The 20,845-nt window shown below is 34.4% G+C and overlaps 1 protein-coding gene across 3 annotated transcripts in view; it reads left to right on the top strand.

The window, feature by feature from the left end:
• LOC137240004 (ATP-binding cassette sub-family G member 4) overlaps positions 1-20,845 on the top strand; it is a 133,799-nt gene that overhangs the window by 58,614 nt on the left and 54,340 nt on the right. For 2 of the 3 annotated variants that reach the window (XM_067765868.1, XM_067765869.1), the window contains exon 2: positions 7,808-8,256. The exons of the other annotated variant lie outside the window; for it this stretch is intronic. In XM_067765868.1, the coding sequence (XP_067621969.1) occupies positions 7,875-8,256 (382 nt within the window). In that variant the 5' untranslated portion in view covers positions 7,808-7,874. The remainder of the gene's footprint in view (positions 1-7,807; positions 8,257-20,845) is intronic. 3 annotated transcript variants of the gene reach the window in all.

Below are 20,845 nucleotides of genomic sequence, written 5' to 3'. Positions count from 1 at the left end.
GTAAACGTATACGCGTGTAAAAAAAACACTGCTATTGTAGAAAAATCAGGCAGCCCTATTCTGCATTTCGATTACGTCCCCGTTCTCCGTTACGTTCAAGTCGAAGATAGGTATTCTACACTACGGCGTAATCGAAAGAACAAGAGGAAGAGTGATCAAATTTTCGAAATCAGCTGTTTTGCGTGGAATGTGTGAGACAAGAACACAAAAATAGAAAAATATTTATGAAAAATTGTGAAAATAGCTAAAAATTGTGAAAAAATTAAAAAAAAGAGACAATGGAGTCGATCGCAGCAGTTTTATTGATGGAGGAGGAGGACAATGCGTCACAAATTGTGAGAATCTTGTTTACCAGTGTGCAATGTTTTTATATTTGCTTTATTTTTTAGATTCAGGAAGAACTTTAAGCTAAATAAAGATGCCTTTAAATATATTTTGGATATTTTTACGCCGCTTAACCAAGTAGTGGCCGCTCTAAGGTTTTTCGCAGAAGGTAGTTATCAACACGGAGTTGGTAAAGATTACAATGTTGGAATGGGACAGCCAACCGTTTCCAAGTTATTGTCGCACTTTCTGAATGTAATGCAAAGAAAGCTTTGTCATGAATGGATTAATTTTTAGCTAATAGAGGAAGAAAAATTGCAGGCCAAGCAAGAATTCTATACAAAGGCTGGATTTACAGGGATTATTATGTGTGTAGACGGAACATATATAAAAATAATTAGGCCAAGTGAAGAAGATTTCCTGTACTACAATAGAAAAGGATTTTATAGTATCAATGCTATGATAGTGAGTATTATTTTTATACTCAGTTGAGCAGAGCTCACAGAGTATATTAAGTTTGATTGGATAACGGTTGGTTGTACATATATAAAGGAATCGAGATAGATATAGACTTCCATATATCAAAATAATCAGGATCGAAAAAAAATTTGATTGAGCCATGTCCGTCCGTCCGTCCGCCCGTTAACACGATAACTTGAGTAAATTTTGAGGTATCTTGATGAAATTTGGTATGTAGGTTCCTGAGCACTCATCTCAGATCGCTATTTAAAATGAATGATATCGGACTATAACCACGCCCACTTTTTCGATATCGAAAATTTCGAAAAACAGAAAAATTGCGATAATTCATTACAAAAGAGAGATAAAAAGACGAAACTTGGTAGATGAGTTGAACGCAAAATAGAAAATTAGTAAAATTTTGGACAATGGGCGGGCACCGCCCACTTTTAAAAGAAGGTAATTTAAAACTTTTGCAAGCTGCAATTTGGCAGTCGTTGAAGATATCATGATGAAATTTGGCAGGAACGTTACTCCTATTACTATATGTACGCTTAATAAAAATTAGCAAAATCGGAGAAGGACCACGCCCACTTTTAAAAAAAAATTTGTTTAAAGTAAAATTTTAACAAAAAATTTAATATCTTTACAGTATATAAGTAAATTATGTCAACATTCAACTCCAGTAATGATATAGTGCAACAAAATACAAAAATAAAAGAAAATTTCAAAATGGGCGTGGCTCCGCCCTTTTCATTTAATTTGTCTAGGATACTTTTAACGCCATAAGTCGAACAAAAATTAAACAATCCTTTTGAAATTTGGTAGGGGCATAGATTTTATGACGTTAACTCTTTTCTGTGAAAATGGGCGAAATCGGTTGATACCACGCCCAGTTTTTATACACAGTCGTCCGTCTGTCCTTCCGCATGGCCGTTAACACGATAACTTGAGCAAAATTCGACATATCTTTAATGAACTTAGTTCACGTGCTTACTTGAACTCATTTTATCTTGGTATGAAAAATGAACGAAATCCGACTATGACCACGCCCACTTTTTCGATATCGAAAATTACGAAAAATGAAAAAAATGCCATAATTCTATACCAAATACGAAAAAAGGGATGAAACATGGTAAGGTAATTGGATTGTTTTATTGAAGCGAAATATAACTTTAGAAAAAAGTTTATAAAATGGTTGTGACACCTACCATATTAAGTAGAAGAAAATGAAAAAGTTCTGCAGGGCGAAATAAAAACCCTTAAAATCTTGGCAGGTATTACATATATAAATAAATTAGCGGTATCCAACAGATGATGTTCTGGGTGACCCTGGTCCACATTTTGGTCGATATCTGGAAAACGCCTTCACATATACAACTACCACCACTCCCTTTTAAAACTCTCATTAGTACCTTTAATTTGATACCCATATCGTACAAACTCATTCTAGAGTCACCCCTGTTCCACCTTTGTGGCGATATCTCGAAACGGCGTCCACCTATGGAACTAAGGATTACTCCCTTTTAAAATACTCATTAACACCCATATCGTACAAATGTATTCTAGAGTCAAACTTGATCCACGTTTATGGCTATATCCCTAAATGGCGTCCACCTATAGAACTATGGCCCACTCCCTCATAAAATACTCTTTTATGCCTTTCATTTGATACACATGTCATACAAACACATTCCAGGGTTTCCCTAGGTTCATTTTCCTACATGGTTATTTTCCCTTATGTTGTCACCATAGCTCTCAACTGAGTATGTAATGTTCGGTTACACCCGAACTTAACCTTCCTTACTTGTTAATGAAGTGGAGATTTTTGCGTAAATTAATTACCTACTTTTATGAAAAATTTTAAGGTATGTGACAACGAAATGAGAATAAGAAGTATTGATGCCAGATATCCTGGATGCAACCATGACTCACACATATGGGGTTTAAGCAAGATTAATGAGTACATGAAACGGCGATATGAGGAAGGTGAAAGAAATACGTGGCTCTTAGGTATTGCTTTACTATATATATAAATAATTGTACATTTAATTTAAATTAATACAAGATTTAAAAAAAAAATTATTTAAATCAATAATTTTATTGACAGGCGATGCTTGATATCCATTGCTACCTTGGGTAATGACTCCTTATCGGTCTGTTCATGAAGGAAGTCCACAAAACAATTACAACATGCGGACGATTGGAATGTTGAAGAACCGTTTCCGTTGCTTATTGGGTGCTAGACAGCTGCATTACTCACCTTTAAAAGTTAGCAAGATTATAAATGTTGCTTGTGCCCTCCACAACATTTGTATTTATTATAGAGTGGAAGATTTAGATGGCAATGAATTGAACTTTAAGAGTTCTTATGAAGAAGATCATGACACTAACGACGAGGATTATACATCCATAGCGAATGGTATACGTAATAACATACTTGCTTCTTTTCAAAACAGATAAAGATAAAAATTTATTTTCATAAATTTTCAAATTTTAACTTTATTGATTCTTCATCTATTTAAACAATTAAAATTAGTTAATATTTCATTGCATATGTTATGTATATTTAAATATTTCAGTCTTTTGATTATTCAGTCGTTTTACAAATATAAAAAATTAATAAAATAAAGGAATTTGTTTTTTCTTTAAGCTTAATTATTTCCGTCATATTCAGGATGCTCTACTTGCAGCATCTTCATTTCTATTTCATTTTTTCGCTGTAACAGCGCTCCTCTTTAATTCTGTTGTGTCTTTATTGTTCTTTGAATTGTTTCGCTGCAGTCTCCGCCAAACTTTCGAGCGATTGATTCGGTCGCCGCAAATATGTACACATTTTGTCCATTTTATTCAAAGAATTTTCATGGTACTTCGTGGCATTTGTATAAAATTCACTCTGAATGGATAATTGTTCTTGCAGCTAGGACGAAGTGGTCTCCTTTACTGCTCTTCTTTCCCTGGGCTGGCTACTTGCTCTGCTAGTGGAAGGTAGATTATCATAAAAGGAACGGTTGGAAATGTCCATTTCAGACAGCTGTTCATTTTCAGCCGCTACCCTTCCACCGAAATCTTGCGCACCTCGAACACCGCTTGTTAACGTTTCCAGCCCAGTTAGCCCAATCACTTTCTCCTCAAGTGGACTTATGCGTTGGATTCTACACTGACCGCCACTGGTGCCCATCATTTCCTTTTTGTTGCTAGAAAGCTTGCGTTTGATGTAGCACTTCCAATCGATCCACACCTGCAATAAATCATTGCATTTATTTTCAAACAATTAAATTCTCGGTAATCTCTTACATTTTTCCAGGCAGTAGAATCCTTCCTTGGCGGACCAAGTGCATTTATTGTACTCGCTACCTCCTCCCAAAACGCTTGTACCTCTTCTTTTCGGCGCTTTTGAAATCCTTGGGCGGTGTCCCTCTTATTTTCCAACATTTCGGCGATTTTCTCATATTGCCCGGGTGTTGTTGTTTTTGACCTACAAACAATCAAAATAAACAAAAAAAAAACACCAGAAAATCAAACCAATTGAAAAATTTTATTTTAAATTTATTTTACAGTGATTAACAAACATTTAACTTACATTTTTTATAAATTTTTATATTTTAAAAGCGCGCAAAACACAAAATGAAATTTTCTACGTCAACAAATTTGCAACGGAGAAAACGGAGGTACGATCGATATGTAGAATAAGCAGAATCGAAAGATTCGAACATTGATCGAATGGGATGGAAACGCAGAATACCTAAAGTTGCCAGATTGGAAAAAATTCGATCCAAGTAGAAATGTAGAGTAGGGTGAGGATTTTTTCAGAGCGGACTCCAGCGCAGTGATGCCAGATAAACTCTATGAAATTACCCACAGAAATAAAAAAAAATCCCAGGGTTTCAAGTATTTATTTCTCGGCGCTGTGACAGCGCACTGCCCTCAAGTTGGCCAAAAAAACGATGCTAATACTGTTCATTTTCCCTTTCTCCGCGTTGTTGATGGACAGAGGTTTTTCAAGCGTCGCGATCTAAATCAGTTTAGATTATATAGAAGCGATATTATTAGCTGAGTGTTATACCTAAATTAATAGAATAGAAATAAAGATATACTACATTTATTATCAGAGGTGTGAACAGTCTTTTTTATATTAAACGGTAATCCGAGCTATGAAATGTGTTTGAGCGAGAGTGAAAACGCAGCATTGCACGTCTTACAAAATGCTTTGAATGGATCGTCCGGCACAGATTCTAACCAGCTATTGTACTGTTTCTCCTCCTGACAATTTCTATAGAAACGCTATTTCTTTGCAGCCGACATATCTCTCCTTAGAGCTTTATTCGAGATTTAGGCATCTGAAAGGATTTAATGTTAAGTCTTGCAAGTTTTATCATACAAAATTTAATCTAGAAACGCAGAAGATTTGAGTTAAATCTTCAAAAATGCTCAATCATTTGTTCAATAATTACATTATTTCTGGTATGGCAACCTAAAAAACATATTTCATGTAATTTTTTGAAAGGAAAATATTTAGAGGATGAAGCGCTTTTTAAATTCATGGATGACAGATGTTTTTTGAATTTTTTAAAGTTTGGATTTTCATTGCCAAACGTTAGTGCAATAAAAAATACATCAAATTGGAATAATAAGGTATTTTTTTTGATTTTTGAAAATGTATGTGTTTAATTCGAAAATGTAAAATATTTTTGGGACTGAAAAACTTCACAAAATTTGAAACTGTGCTAGTGACCCAACTTTATAGTTTTTTCAAAACGCAAAAAAAAAAACTTTAAATAAAAATATCATTCAGCGTTACAATACATGCAAAAAAGTCTCAAAATTTGTAGGGTACTAAATAAATGTATGCAGTTGTGGGTTGGATAAAATACAATTGTTTCTTGAGTTGCTAGAAATTTAAATGTATTATCTAGTGAAACCAGGCATGCTTAACCAACGAACCGATATCATTTCGTTACGATAATTAACGTTAATAAACGAAATAAAGTCATTTCGTTTCGTTTATTAACGTTAAGAATGTCAAATTAACAAAATGATTTTGTTTCGTTTTCTGCCATATCAAAACGAAATCAAATCGTTTATGTTGATTATTAATTTCAAACTATGTATGCTGGCAAAGCTGATTGATGGCGGAGTCATTAAAGGTGAAAGCTTTAGCCAAGCTAATTACAACTTTTCTCATGAATTTTGACAGTACGAACATTTCTCAGAGTATTTTTGACATTACCACCAACAAATTACACAAACAAATTACATGGAGTTTGTGTGTGTATGTCCGCTCGCTGTTACCACCTTACGGCTTCACCATGGCTATAGCATTGCCAGCACAATTCAAACATAAAGTATCACGTTTTTGTTAACGTTTTTAACGTTAACGAAAGCTTTTCGTTTCGGTTAAAAACGAGATACAATTTATCTTGATAATTTCTTTATCGGTAATATTTCGAAGTGTTTCAATGGAAACGGTGGAAATTTTTTGATAAACGATTAGCTTAACGTTAAGGTGCATCCCTGAGTGAATCTGTGTCAGGGTACAGTACGAATGAGAATCAGCGAATCAACATACAGTACTCTTAAGTAAAAGTGCCGACTATTTTTAGTTATTGTGATCAGCTTTTCATACATATGTAGGTAGTTTTACTACACAAAATTTTCTTCTTTCCCTCTTTTACTAAGTTTTAAAGTGGATTGGTTTCCATTAGCTTACATGGGATCTATTAGGGCAATTCATTCACATTCCCAAATACCCTATTCCATAAAGCTCATAAACAGTACAAACCTCGTATACTTACGACGTTTTCTTATTTGCTTTGCAGTTTCAATTAAAGGTTGTCATATAATTTTGTAGCTGAGTTGATGTAGACATGTATGTATGTAGTTCGAAATGTTAACATTATTTTTAAAATCAATCGCACTTTGCCATCAATAATTGATTTATTATATTAATTAAGTTAATATGTATGTATATGTGCATTAGGGTGGTCATTATAAATCAAATAACCATATTGCAACATTTGCAATACCAAATGCACCAAACTCTGAACTGCTGGATTCCATTTTAATTTAAATGTACTATCTAGTGAAACTGTGTAAGGGTACAGTACGAATGAGATTATATCACATGTTTGCAACGCATCAACAAAAATAAACTACGGTTTTTGAGGTTGCGTATTTGCCATGACGTAGCAAATGCAAAGCCGTATATAATTTTTTGGAGAATGCAATGCTAAATATCTATTGCTTTTGGAATGCAATCCACAAAGCATGTTTTCTGATCCAAATTGTGTGGTATATTTACAGGCGCGCATCAACAGAGCCTAGTTACTATTCTTTTATATCTCCATGTTTGCAATTTTGAAAATATTTATGCACGAATAAATTCGCATTTTCAAAATGGGTTCACTTATCGTCGATGCTTTTTCAAAACCATCTATCGACAAATTGCAAAACCACCCAAATACCACCATTGAATGTCAATTGTAAAATGGAATTTGGACTCCAAAATTGCATTTAAAGCCTTTCACATATATAAAGCGCCTAATGGGGGAAAAACATGTTCTAACATATTTAAAAAAAAATTTTTAATCTGTCATGAAAAAACTCCTAGAGAAAGGTTTAAAATAAGTTTTTCAACTCTCCTGTTTTTTAACGGTTTTGCAGTGGGTCGATGATGGTTTTGCCAAGGTAACAACGATAAGCAATTAAAAAATTTAGATACCCGCACTCTTATTTGGACGGCATTAATCATCGATTTTTGGTATTAATAAAAATGTATTTAAAGTTTTTCATAGAGAGATCATAACTTTGACCACTGTGCAACAGGCCTTAAACCACTCCCATTGGGACAAAAATTTATATGTTATGTTTTTGACTAATGTAGGTATTACCGTCTGAATGGATGAGGCTAGAAAGGATAGCTTGATTTATAGGAACCACCCTAATTTGCATATATATATATATATATGCCATTTACTGATAATTAAATCAAGTCGTTAATCAACGTAACTTTTAATTATTTCAGCTGCAAAGTTGGCGTTGATCGCCAGGACCTATCGCGAGTTTCATTTCAAGTGATTTGATATAAAGAAATGTTATCCGCACGAGAACAATTTCTAACATCTTCAACGGCGTCTACATCGGCGCTGGGATTGGGTATTGAAATAATAGATCAACGATCAGTACCTGTATATAATTCAACGACAGTACCATTGACTACTCTGAATGGTTTGCAAAATAACGGGCACACATTTGTATCGGCACCTCCCACTAATGCCGTTCATCAAACGACTGATATTCATGTGGAACAACGCCTGCCTCAACATCTGCCCCAGAAAAGTAACAACAGTAATAATTGTAACGGATTGGCAGAACAAAGCTATGACGAACCATTCTCCAACTTACCTGCACGTCAACCTGTCGATATAGAATTCAAAGAGCTTTCACTCACTGTGCAAATGGGCTTCATAAAAGGTAATTTTTATTCAGTCGTGTGAGATTCAGTTGATGTCGTCGACTGTAAAATTTACATATGCATATGTATGTGTATGAACATATTCACAATAGGGAGATCCTGAAATAAGGAAATTACCTATTTTTTTAGAAAGACATCTTCAAATGGCAATACCATGGTCATAGACAGAACATACACATTTTGGACGGAATTGGAGATGGTTAAGATGTGACAAGGCGTCAAAGCTCAGTTTTTGCTATGAGGACTCAAAAAATTCTAGTTACCTATCTTGTTACTTCCTTTACCTTACGGCTGAATTCAGTATGCCGTCTCTAGTCACTATTAGAGACAATTTGAAAATCTGTTTTGAGACAAGCTGTCTCCAGCCTCCCAAAAGTGGTCACTAATTTGTGCGCTGGGCTGGAGCAGATCACAAATCTATTGGCAAATTTCAAATTTAGGGACTTAAGATTAGGCTGAGCTACGAAGTTCAGCCGTTTGTTTCGTTTGATGTTTTTTTTTTTTTGCCAATTTCCATACAAAATTGAAGAATCTTGAAATCCATTTTTGAGTAAGTTTACGGAGAGCTAGAGTGTTGAAACCTGAAACACACATCTTGAAACACACATCGACAATTCAACATGAGGAACATAAAACTTTTCTAGGTGTTCCAGGGATCAAGAAAACTCTAGAATGCGTCCAAACTTGGAAATTTTGCTATCGAGTTTTAAGGCACTTCCCGATTGCTCAGGGATCAGAAACTTTGATAATATAGTTTTCTAGATGGGACCGAGATAGAGATATTTATAAAGTGAAATCTTGCGACCGCTATTGAGTAGCTTCCCGTTGAGTTAGATTCTTGAAACTAAAAACTTACTTCAAATCCCCATGACAATGCAACATACTGGGACACAATTTTCAGTAGGTGTTCCAGGGATTGTGAAAATTCAAAATATTGTCCGAAGTTGGAAATTTTTCTTTCGAGCTTTCAGGAACAAAGCTTTGGGCCCTGTAAGGTTACAATATTTAGGATAAATGAGTTTTCTATATGGATAAGGAATCGAAATATTTAGAGAGTCCATTTACAACATGTGGAATTTTGCGACCACTTTTTGAGTAACTTCCCGTAGAGCTAGATTCTTGACTCTAAGAAACTACTCCAGGACCCCCCGAAGGCAAGATTATGTCTTTGTTTAAAGAAACAGTTTTCGTGTCTTTTGGTCCATTTATATAAAGGAAGTACTTAAAAAAATGTATCTATTTTTTATTTTTAAAATCTTATCTTCCTAACCTATGACGCTTTAATTTAAAATATGACATAAATTTTGGTCTCGATTGGAAGTTGCCAAGATGTGTCGCACAGGGACCAAAGAGTTAAAACAATTTTTTTATCTAATACCCAAAATCAGTAACTATATTGTATTACGTTTGGAGATGGTTATGTTGTGCCTTCAAAGGGTAGTTTGAACTTTGACCTTTGTTCGACATGCCACACCGATTAGAATCGGGACCCAAACGCACATGTTACCGTTTGTTGGGTAGGAGCTGCTTCGGCGGTTCTAATATAAATATCAAAATTATAAATTTTATTAAATGTTTGGGAAAAAATTTAAACAACGCGTCATGAAGACGGAAAAGGGGACAGCGATTTCGAATTAACTTGCAAGTCTCTTCAAAGCCTTTTTTCCCGGGAGTGGGTTTTGAACCCACACTACTGTGATGTTCGGACTGTTGACGAACATATCCGACCAACACCACGTCTTGCGGTATATAACCTTTTCCGAAATGCCTTCTAAAATACTTGGCACCAGTAACCTCCGAGGGGATTTAAGCCGAGCTTCTCTTCCAATTTGCGTAGTGCTCCTTTTTTTACCTACTTTTAAAGGCAGAAGTACACTCGGAGTGTTTGCCAAACAACTGCCGAGGGGCGATCCAACTTGGAAAAGCTTTTTTCTAATTGAAAAAACATTTTACTAAATTTTCCATGTTGGTTTGTCCGGGACTTCAACCCAGAACCCGCGGTGTGGTAGGCGGAGCACGCCACCACCATACCACGGCAGCCGCCTTCTGCTTTGTTCATTTATATTTCCCATAGCACATCCTTCTTTAATTTGCTTATATGAATGAAATAACGATAGCGGCGGTTCGTTAGAACAGATTTTTTGTTAATTACGTAGAGTCAGAGGAACAACAACTAACCATGATAGTTAGTTGTTATTGCAAAGTAATGATTATGATTTGATTATTATATGACATTAAGTACGTACAACATTAATTATTAAGATATTCTCTCAAACATGCAATTGAATCGTTTATTATTAGTAATGCAGGTCCTGATTTCAAAATTTTACAGCAGACACAAAAATGCTCATATAAATCCGTTTTAAAGCGTTAGCAAGAGAACGTTACTTGATGAGACGGCTCGACACTATAGATCGTCATATTAGAAATCCCTACATGGTTATAGTGCCGCTGTGCCAAAAAGGGAGATCATCTAAGGAACTGTAACGTCTCTGCAAATTGTGACCAACCGTCAAATCCTTCTCAAATCCGACAAGATACAACGATAAGGTATTGTACTCGCAGAAATGCGCGAGTGATAAAAAGCTATTAAAAAGGCCCAACGTTCCAAATCAGTATGCCCAGACGTAATAGCCATGCCGATGCTAAAACGTTTTGGTGAGAACAACGGGAGATGGCAAAGATAATACCACTACAAAAGCCTTGAAAATCAGATAACGAAGGTGAATAGTAGCATTCCTTTCACGAGTTGTGAAGACGTTGAAAACAGCGCTGCTTCCTCATTTCACCGCAAATCTTCGGCTATAAAGCCATCAGCATGGCAAATTACGCATTGTACTAGAAAACCCCCATTATAGAACGGTGTTCGTGGCACTTGACTTTTTAAAAGCTTTTGACACTGTCAACCACGGCACACTACCCCAAGATATTGAAGGCTTCCAACTTCCCATTGTCTAAAAAGGCGTCGGGAAATTTTCTGAGCGAAACCTCAAAATCTAGGAGAATTAAAGGAAATAGAGGAAAGGATAAAGAAACGTTGCTAACAACTTACAAATCAGTTGGCCGGCCTCTCACATGATACGCGTACGTCGGTTTGGTCGTCTGATTTAAAAAACACGCATTGGAAAAGACTGCAGGGCTGCCACAATACTGCTCTCAGAACTGTCACAGGATGTCTTATTATGACCCCTGAACATCACCTGAGGTTAAAAAGCTCAACATAAAGGGGCGTAAAAAATGCTGAACTGAACAACTGAACAGGGAGACACGGGTCACTCTCTCCCAGCTTCGCTATCGATACTGTAACAGTATAGTTTATTTTTTTGAAATTATAAAAGACTATCGATAGTTTTTTCAAAAATATCAAAAAATATCGATGGTTTTGTGTACTAACGATAGTTTTTTACTTTACACATAAATTTTGGTATCACTATTTACGTCGGTATATCCCTGCAAAAATCTTTGGATCATGTGGTCCACTGGAGTACTTACCATTATACTCCACTGTAATGCATCAATGGACCAACTCATGTTTCTACACGAACATATTGTAAGCCGACCATTGCTCGTTTTTAACGGTTGTAATCACTACACGATATTTATTGGACTGTGGGCACTCCATGGATTACTCTGATGTAATGCGGAGCTGGAGTATATGGTCCAGTGCTAGGACATCGCAATGTTAATTGGACCATATTTTTTGTATGAATTGTGGTTAATTTTGGAGTACTCGGTTGGTCCATGGCGAGTACTCCATACATGCATGCATGGAGTACTCGCGATTTTTGCAGGGATGATCACCAATAACAATGAAATGTGTGAGTGTGTTAGTAAAAATATAAGCGTTACCCTGCAAAAATCGTTGGACCATGTGGTCCACTGGAGTACTTACCATTCTACTCCACTGTAATGCAGCGATGGACCAACTCATATTTCTACACGAACATGTTGTAAGCCGATCATTGCTCGTTTTTAACGATTGTAATCACTACACGATGTTTATTGGACTGTGGGTACTCCATGAATTACTCTGATGCAATGCGGAGCTGGAGTATATGGTCCGGTCCTAGGACATCGCAATGTTAATTGGACCATATTTTTTGTATGAATTGTGGTTAATTTTAGAGCACTCGCTTGGTCCATAGCCCTGCAAAAGTCTTTGGATCATGTGGTCCACTGGAGTACTTACCATTATACTCCACTGTAATGCAGCAATGGACCAACTCATGTTTCTACACGAACATATTGTAAGCCGATCATTGCTCGTTTTTACCGGTTGTAATCACTACACGATGTTTATTGGACTGTGGGTACTTCATGGATTACTCTGATGTAATGCGGAGCTGGAGTATATTGTCCAGTGCTAGGACATCGCAATGTTAATTGGACCATATTTTTTGTATGAATTGTGGTTAATTTTGGAGTACTCGGTTGGTCCATGGCGATTACTCCATACATGCATGCATGGAGTACTCGCGATTTTTGCAGGGATGATCACCGATAACAATGAAATGTGTGAGTGTGTTAGTAAAAATATAAGCGTTACCCTGCAAAAATCGTTGGACCATGTGGTCCACTGCAGTACTTACCATTCTACTCCACTGTAATGCAGCGATGGACCAACTCATATTTCTACACGAACATGTTGTAAGCCGATCATTGTTCGTTTTTAACGATTGTAATCACTACACGATGTTTATTGGACTGTGGGTACTTCATGGATTACTCTGATGTAATGCGGAGCTGGAGTATATTGTCCAGTGCTAGGACATCGCAATGTTAATTGGACCATATTTTTTGTATGAATTGTGGTTAATTTTGGAGCACTCGCTTGGTCCATAGCGAGTACTCCATACATGCATGCATGGAGTACTCGCGATTTTGCAGGGTACTTCTAGGGAACGTAGACGTGCATATATGTATATACATATATCTATATATTAATACGCTAACAAAATTTCCATACAATCAATTTACAGGCTGTTTCGCATACTTACCATACGTAAAATCATATAAAATGGATCAGCCGCAGTGCATAGGCTTATTTTTGTTAACAAATATTACTCTATTTGTTTATAATTAATAGAAAAAGTTTTTTGTAAATTCGAACAATCACTCCAAATATCGAATTTTACTGTCGTGCACAAAAGCGCGCCAGCTGTAGGACCAAGTATGTAAGTGCTCTAAAACACACACCAACATATCATGTAACCCCACAGAATTTGAAATTCGAAAAGCGACTACAAAATGTTTCGGGAAAATTTTAGAATAGCACCCCCCGAGTTCGGGGTAAAACTTGGTATCAAATGAAAGAGGGAGTTGTCCCGATCACAAATATATATATTTTAAAGTGCGCAAACTTATAATTTAAAAGTTATTTGTTGTTAAAGTTTGCAAATTTAGCAAATTTCTATAGCACTTTAAATTACAATTTACACATCTTTCAAAACCTTAATCCACATACATATCTATATAAATTGGCAACGATAAACTTAAATTGCATTTTTGTATATTTCACATTTCATTTTTGCATTGTTTTTACTTATTATAAATGTTTTTATTAAATCAATCGCGCTTTTGTAGCAACATGCACATTTATATATATATATATATTTTATTGATGACATTACAAAGCTGTGCTGCCACATAAACAAAAAAAAACAAATATAAATATTACCTTACCACCTTTCAGTTAATAAAGAAAAAGGAAAATATATATTTTTACTACTCATTTTAAAAAGTTGAAAGACCTTTCCGCGTAGGCGGCCGAAGGTGTTCTGCGCAGAATTACTGTGCATGGCGCAGCCGGTGTTGGATCGGCTAACATAACAATAAACATAAGAGTTATAAGGTAATATCAGCTCGTTCACGAATGCAAAAAAGAGCTTTTTCAAATTTTTGGTAAATAAAGACTAGAAAAGTTAAAGATATATATACATCAGATGAAAGGTATTTTTATGATTTATTTTTCGATTCTGCACTTTTTCCGTTTTTTAGATGTGGCAGCACAGATTTGTAATGTCATAAAATATATATACGTATACACATATAAAAGTTGTATAGAAATTTGCAAACTTTAACAGCAAATAACTTTTAAATTATAAGTTTACGCACTTTAAAATATGTATATTTGTGATCGGGAGAACTCTCTCTTTCATTTGATACCAAGTTAAACCCCAAAATGGGGGGGTGCTAAACTAAATCGCTGCCAATGTTTCACCTACACACATATGCGTACGTGCCAGACGGTGAAAGAATTAAACATGGTTTCCCATTGTTGCCACTTACCTATAGTGGCCTCTACCAAAATCTTAAAAAAATGTTTCAAAATAATTTGTAGCGTACAAAAAATCTTAAATAGAATTAATTTTTGACCGGCCCAATTTTTGTGGTAAATTTCACTTACACGTAAATACATAGGTCTTTATTTAACAGATTCTTTGTTTATACTCAGCTGAGCAGAGCTCACAGGGTATATTAAATTTGTTCGCATAACGGTAATCCGTAACGGCATAAACTAATCCAGATAGACAAAGACTTCTATATACAAAATGATCTGGGCGAAAAAATAAATTCATTTAGCCATGTCCGTCCGTCCGTCCGTCCGTAAACACGATAACTTGAGTAAATTTTGAGCTATCTTGATGAAATTAGGTATGTAGGTTCCTGGGCTCTCATCTCAGATCGCTATTTAAAATGAATGAAATCGGACGACAATCACGCCCACTTTTTCGATATAGAAAATTTCGAAAAACCGAGAAAGTGCGATAATTCATTACCAAAGATGGATAAAGTGATGAAGCTTGGTAGGTGGGTTGACCTTGTGATGCAGAATAGAAAATTAGTAAAATTTTGGACAATGGGCGTGGCACCGCCCACTTTTAAAAGAAGGTAATTTAAAAGTTTTGGAAGCTGTAATTTGGCAGTCGTTGAAGATATCATGATGAAATTTGGCAGGAACGTTACGACTATTACTATATATGTACTAAATAAAAATTAGCAAAATCAGATGGAGAACACGCCCACTTTTTAAAAAAAAATTTTTTAAAAGTCAAATTTTAACAAAAAATTGAATATCTGTAGTGGCGCTTGTAGCCAAATAATCATTCCTAGCTCATAAGGAACAGTTTAGTTTCATTGCTAATTTATTTCTGTAAGACCTAAGCCACACAAACTTGCTATTAATACATTTTTTTTGGACGTTTAGTATACCTTTATCTACAGATTTTTCTATCTACTATTGCTATGCTATTTTTATCAATTATTACTATACTACTTATATATATTTACTACAAATAGGTTATTCTACCATATTAATAATTGTTTACTTATACATATATGCTAATATATATAAAACTAATGTATCTAATTATTACGAAATTCGAATAAGAAGTACCGAATTTGGATTTCATTTATATCGAAAAATTCGAAATTCTGGTTTTGTTGTCGGCTAAGTCAGTACATTTTTATTTTATGTATCCAATATTATTGTTTGCACAATACTAGTGCTTACCCTGACATTTATCTTGACGTGTTTTTTAATTTCCATGAAAATCGCGCCACTGGCGATGATTAAGCATAAGAATTAAGACATTGGAAAATTTCCGCAAATAGCGGCTTAGCTGAGGTTATCATTGCGGTAGTTCGATCTCTTTGGTTTTGGACAAGCAGACAATGAACATCATTTTTCTAACGTTTCGAAAAATTATAGAGTCTAAAGTGTGACTCACGTGCTCAATCTTTTATTAAAATTTTAAAGTCGTTTTAATTCGCTGAAAATATTTGCGATAATTGCGATAAAAAAAAAAATTTTATGAACGCGCATATTTAATAAAGTTCTAAACCTACGACATCCATTTTACATCTTTAAAGGGAAAAGGTTCCCGAAACCAGGATGCAATCATCATCACTATCATCACTTCAGAGGACGAGCTTTGGCAGCGTTTTCTACCTACCGTCAAGCATTTGGCTGCCGGAAACTTTTTTTAGTTATGCATAAGACAGTGAAGTTAAATGTCAGAATTTCATATAGTTTTTGGACTTTTTTTAAATTTTTCTAAGATACAAGTTATCTAAAATTTACTTCAGTTTTCTGAAATTCCTTTGTCTGTTTCTGATAAAATTGAGAAATTTGCATAAAATAAATTCTTCTTAAAAATGTGTATAAAGAAAAAAATCTTAAAAATATCATAAAACGTGTACATATATTTAATCATATTCATATATATGTACATATGTACATAAAGAGTGAGTGCCTATAGCTTTTCTAGCTTGAAAAAGAAGAAGCAGAAATAGTAGATGTACATATACCTAAATAAAATATGTATACCTAAATTGTAAATTAATATATGCATACTTGCATATACATATTTTAGTGTTTTGTTTTGCTCCAATAGAGAAAGAATTAAAATAATTTTTGAAGCTTTGCTAAAAGTTAGAAGTTAGTGGTTTTCTTTTTAATTAGTGTGGAAGTTGAAAATTTAAATATTTAATGTGTTAGTGTACCCAATTAGTAAGCTTTTCATTATTATAAATGCGAAAGAGTTCTAATTGCGAAATTTATCGCATGCGATTTTTCGGATGCTATATAAATTGCATGCGTTTGTTATAATCTCACTTCAATGTTGAGTGACATATATCATTTTGAACCTGCGAAAGGAAAGGGAAATAAATAAGTGCTAATGAAGAAAATTGTTAATCAAAAACAACAACAATAACCATGTATTTCGATTTCAGTCATCATTTTAGTTCCAGGTCCTCTGCTGAAAGATCTTTCAACGTTGGAGCGTAAGCGGTGAGTTTGTATTGTTTTTGTTATTTCTCCCAATTTTTTTTGTTGGTGAGCGACTGGATATTAAAATATGCATTTCTCTTTCGGTGAGGTTTCTAACTATGATACAAGTGGTTTTGCCATATTCGTGCATTAAAACAGTACCAAAATTTATTTAACTTTTATTCGGGATTTTTGATGATGCAAAGTAAGACCTATTAAAGCATTAGAGAAAAAAACGAAACTCTTTTTATTTTCTTCACTTTAAAATTTAATGCTAAAATAACCTAAAACATTTAAAATTATTGTTGATTGTTCATCTCATAAATATTTACCTTTTGATGTACTCGAAATTATAAAATTAAACTTAATGAAATCATTTGGAAAAACAAACTGAAATGTATAAATTTAAGCAAATCAAAATTCGTTCTGGTTAAAATGCTAATGTAGCAACGAAATATATTTACTATTACGACTAGTGGTTAGTTAAATACTTTTCTTAAACGGAAAATTCTGATTTTATAAAACGCTTCTAAATATTTGTAAATTTAAATTTTTTTGAGATAACATTAATTACTATGGCTATTTCCAAAAGCATGTTGGACAATTTTCATATTAAGAACATTCAGTTTCGGTGAAAGTTTTGGTTTATGAATAAGTTTAAGGTTATTATGGTTTATCTAATAAATTTTGTAAAATTTAACATGACTCTTTAAACTTTTTATTTTTGATTCCCTAGCCTGATAGTAGTTGAGTGTGGTAATTTTTATGGATTTCCATGTTTTTTTGGTTATCATGCGGAAATCATGGTTGGGAGGGCGAATGTTGCAACAACACCATGCAACGCATCCCATACTGAAACCGGTGCGACATCAAGACATGTAAGCCAATGTAGGTTTCCGTTTTCCTTTAGGTATCTCTTTTTTTTGGCACATTAAATAAAATAATTGTGCTATAGTGTGAGCTGACAGCGAAAGGTAGGAACAAGAACTCCACCCCGTTAGCCGACGAGCAAGAGCGGGATTTAAAGACGTGCACCCGCTCCTTCCTTTTTGCATACACTGTGCTTACTACAAAACGTTGCATGCTACATATCTTTACTGTATATAAGATGAATTTCATATCAAAGGCTGAAAAAAACGTACATTTTGAACCCGACCCCCTCAGAATTTGATCAAATTTTGCATGGGGTTACATCTTACCCACCCAAACACAACCTCATTTTTAGAAATTGTGGGCGTGGCAAGGTATCGAAATATCCGAAAATATTAGAAAAATGACGATAATAGGTACTTTTAAAGTATGATTACTACGGAATGGCTTTACCGATTTCAAAGATCTTCATACCATTAGAAAGGTATTGAAATAAGCTTTCAAAAAAATACACTGTAAAAATTTTTAGTACACTGAAAAAAAAATTGTTTTTTAAATTAAATTTAAAACTGAAAAAACACTTCAAAGATCAAGCGATTTTGAAAAATAAAATTTTATTTTAGTAAGGTCTATTTAATATACATAACATATCTGAAAACTAAAATGGGGTTTTTTTTTTAATTTTTTTAAGTAAATGCATCTCTTGGTTACTTTCTCATATTTGGATATCACGCGTAAATTAATCAACCAATTTGAAAAATTTTTATACCGTTAGAAAGGTATTAAAATCACCTTTGAAAACATATACTGTAAAGATTCTACATTACACTGAAAGAAAAAAATTTTTTTAATTTTTTTCAAAATTTTTTTTTTCAAACTGGGAAAACACTTCAAAGACCAAGCGATTAAAAAAAAAATTTTTTTTAGAAAGGTAGATTTAATATATATAACATATCTGAAAACTAGAAGGGTGTTTTTTTTTTTTCTTTTTTTTTAATTTATTTAAGTAAATACATCTCTTGGTTACTTTCTGATATTTTGATATCACGCGTAAACTAATCAACCGATTTCAAAATTTTTTATACCGTTAGAAAGGTATTAAAATCACCTTTGAAAACAGATTGTTATATATATTAAATAGACGTTTCTAAAATAAAATTTTATTTTTCAAAATCGCTTGATCTTTGAAGTGTTTTTTCAGTTTTAAATTTTATTTAAAAAAAAAATTTTCTTTTAGTGTACTAAAAATTTTTACAGTGTATTTCTTTGAAAGCTTATTTCAATACCTTTCTAATGGTATGAAGATCTTTGAAATCGGTAATCACACTTTAAGTAATCACACTTTAAAATACCTATTATCGTCATTTTTCTAATATTTTCGGATATTTCGATACCTTGCCACGCCCACAATTTTTCGAAAATGCAATTTCTAAAAATGAGGTTGTGTTTGGGTGGGTAAGATGTAACCCCATGCAAAATTTCATCAAATTTTGAGGGGGTCGGGTTCAACGCATATTGGATTTGATATGAAATTCATCATAAGTAAATTATGCCAACATTCAACTCCAGTAATGATATGGTGCAACAAAATACAAAAATAGAAGAAAATTTTAAAATGGGTATGGCTCCACCCTTTTTAATTTAGTTTGTCTAGAATACTTTTAATTCCATAAGTTGAACAAAAATTTACCAATCCTTCTGAAATAAGTTAGGGGCATAGCTTCTATGACGCTAACTGTTTCCTGTGAAAATGGGCGATATCGGTTGAAGCCACGCCCAGTTTTTATACACAGTCGACCGTCTGTCCTTCCACTCAGCCGTTAACACGACAACTTGAGCAAAATTCGATATATCTTTACTGAACTTAGTTCGCGTACTTATCTGAACTCACTTTATCTTGGTATAAAAATGGCCGAAATCGGACTATGACCACGCCCACTTTTTCGATATCGAAAATTACGAAAAATGAAAAAAATGCCATAATTCTATATCAAATATGAAAAAAGGGATGAAACATGGTAATTGGATCAGTTTACTGACGCAAAATATAACTTTAGAAAAAACTTTGTAAAATGGGTGTGACACCTACCATATGGTAGTAGAAGAAAATGAAAAAGTTCTGCAAGGCGAAATCAAAAGCCTTTCGAATCTTGGAAGGAATACTGTTCGAGGTTTTACATATATAAATAAATTAGCGGTACCCGACAGATGATGTTCTGGGTCACCCTGGTCCACATTTTGGTCAATATCTCGAAAACGCCTTCACATATACAACTAAGGGCCACCCCCTTTTAAAACCCTCATTAATATCTTTAATTTGATACCGATAACGTACAAACACATTCCAGAGTCACCCCTGGCCCACCTTTATGGCGATATCCCAAAATGGCGTCCACCTATAGAATTATGGCCCACTCGCTTTTAAAACACTCTTTAATACCTTCCATTTGATACTCATATCGTACAAACGCATTCTGGAGTCACCCCTGGTCCACCTTTATGGCGCTATCTCGAAAAGGCGTCCACCTATAGAACTAAGGCCCACGCCCTTTTAAAAAAATCATTAACACCTTTCATTTGATACCCATATCGTACAAACAAATTCTAGAGTCACCCCTGGTCCACCTTTATGGCGATACCTCGAAAAGGCGTCCACCTATAGAACTAAGGCGCACTCCCTTTTAAAATACTCATTAACACCTTTCATTTGATACCCATATCGTACAAACAAATTCTAGAGTCAACCCTGGTCCACTTTTATGGCGATATCCCTAAATGGCGTCCACCTATAGAACTATAGCCCACTCCCTCTTAAAATACTCTTTAATACCTTCATACAAACACATTCCATGGTTACCCTAGGTTCATTTTCCTAAATGGTGATTTTCCCTTATTTTGTCTCCAAAGCTCTCAGCTGAGTATGTAATGTTCGGTTACACCCGAAC

The sequence above is a fragment of the Eurosta solidaginis genome, chromosome 2 (assembly GCF_040869045.1).
Source record: "Eurosta solidaginis isolate ZX-2024a chromosome 2, ASM4086904v1, whole genome shotgun sequence".
Classification (NCBI taxonomy): Eukaryota; Metazoa; Arthropoda; class Insecta; order Diptera; family Tephritidae; genus Eurosta; species Eurosta solidaginis.
Note: the sequence above shows the minus strand (reverse complement) of the source record. Positions and strands in the feature narration are given on the sequence as shown.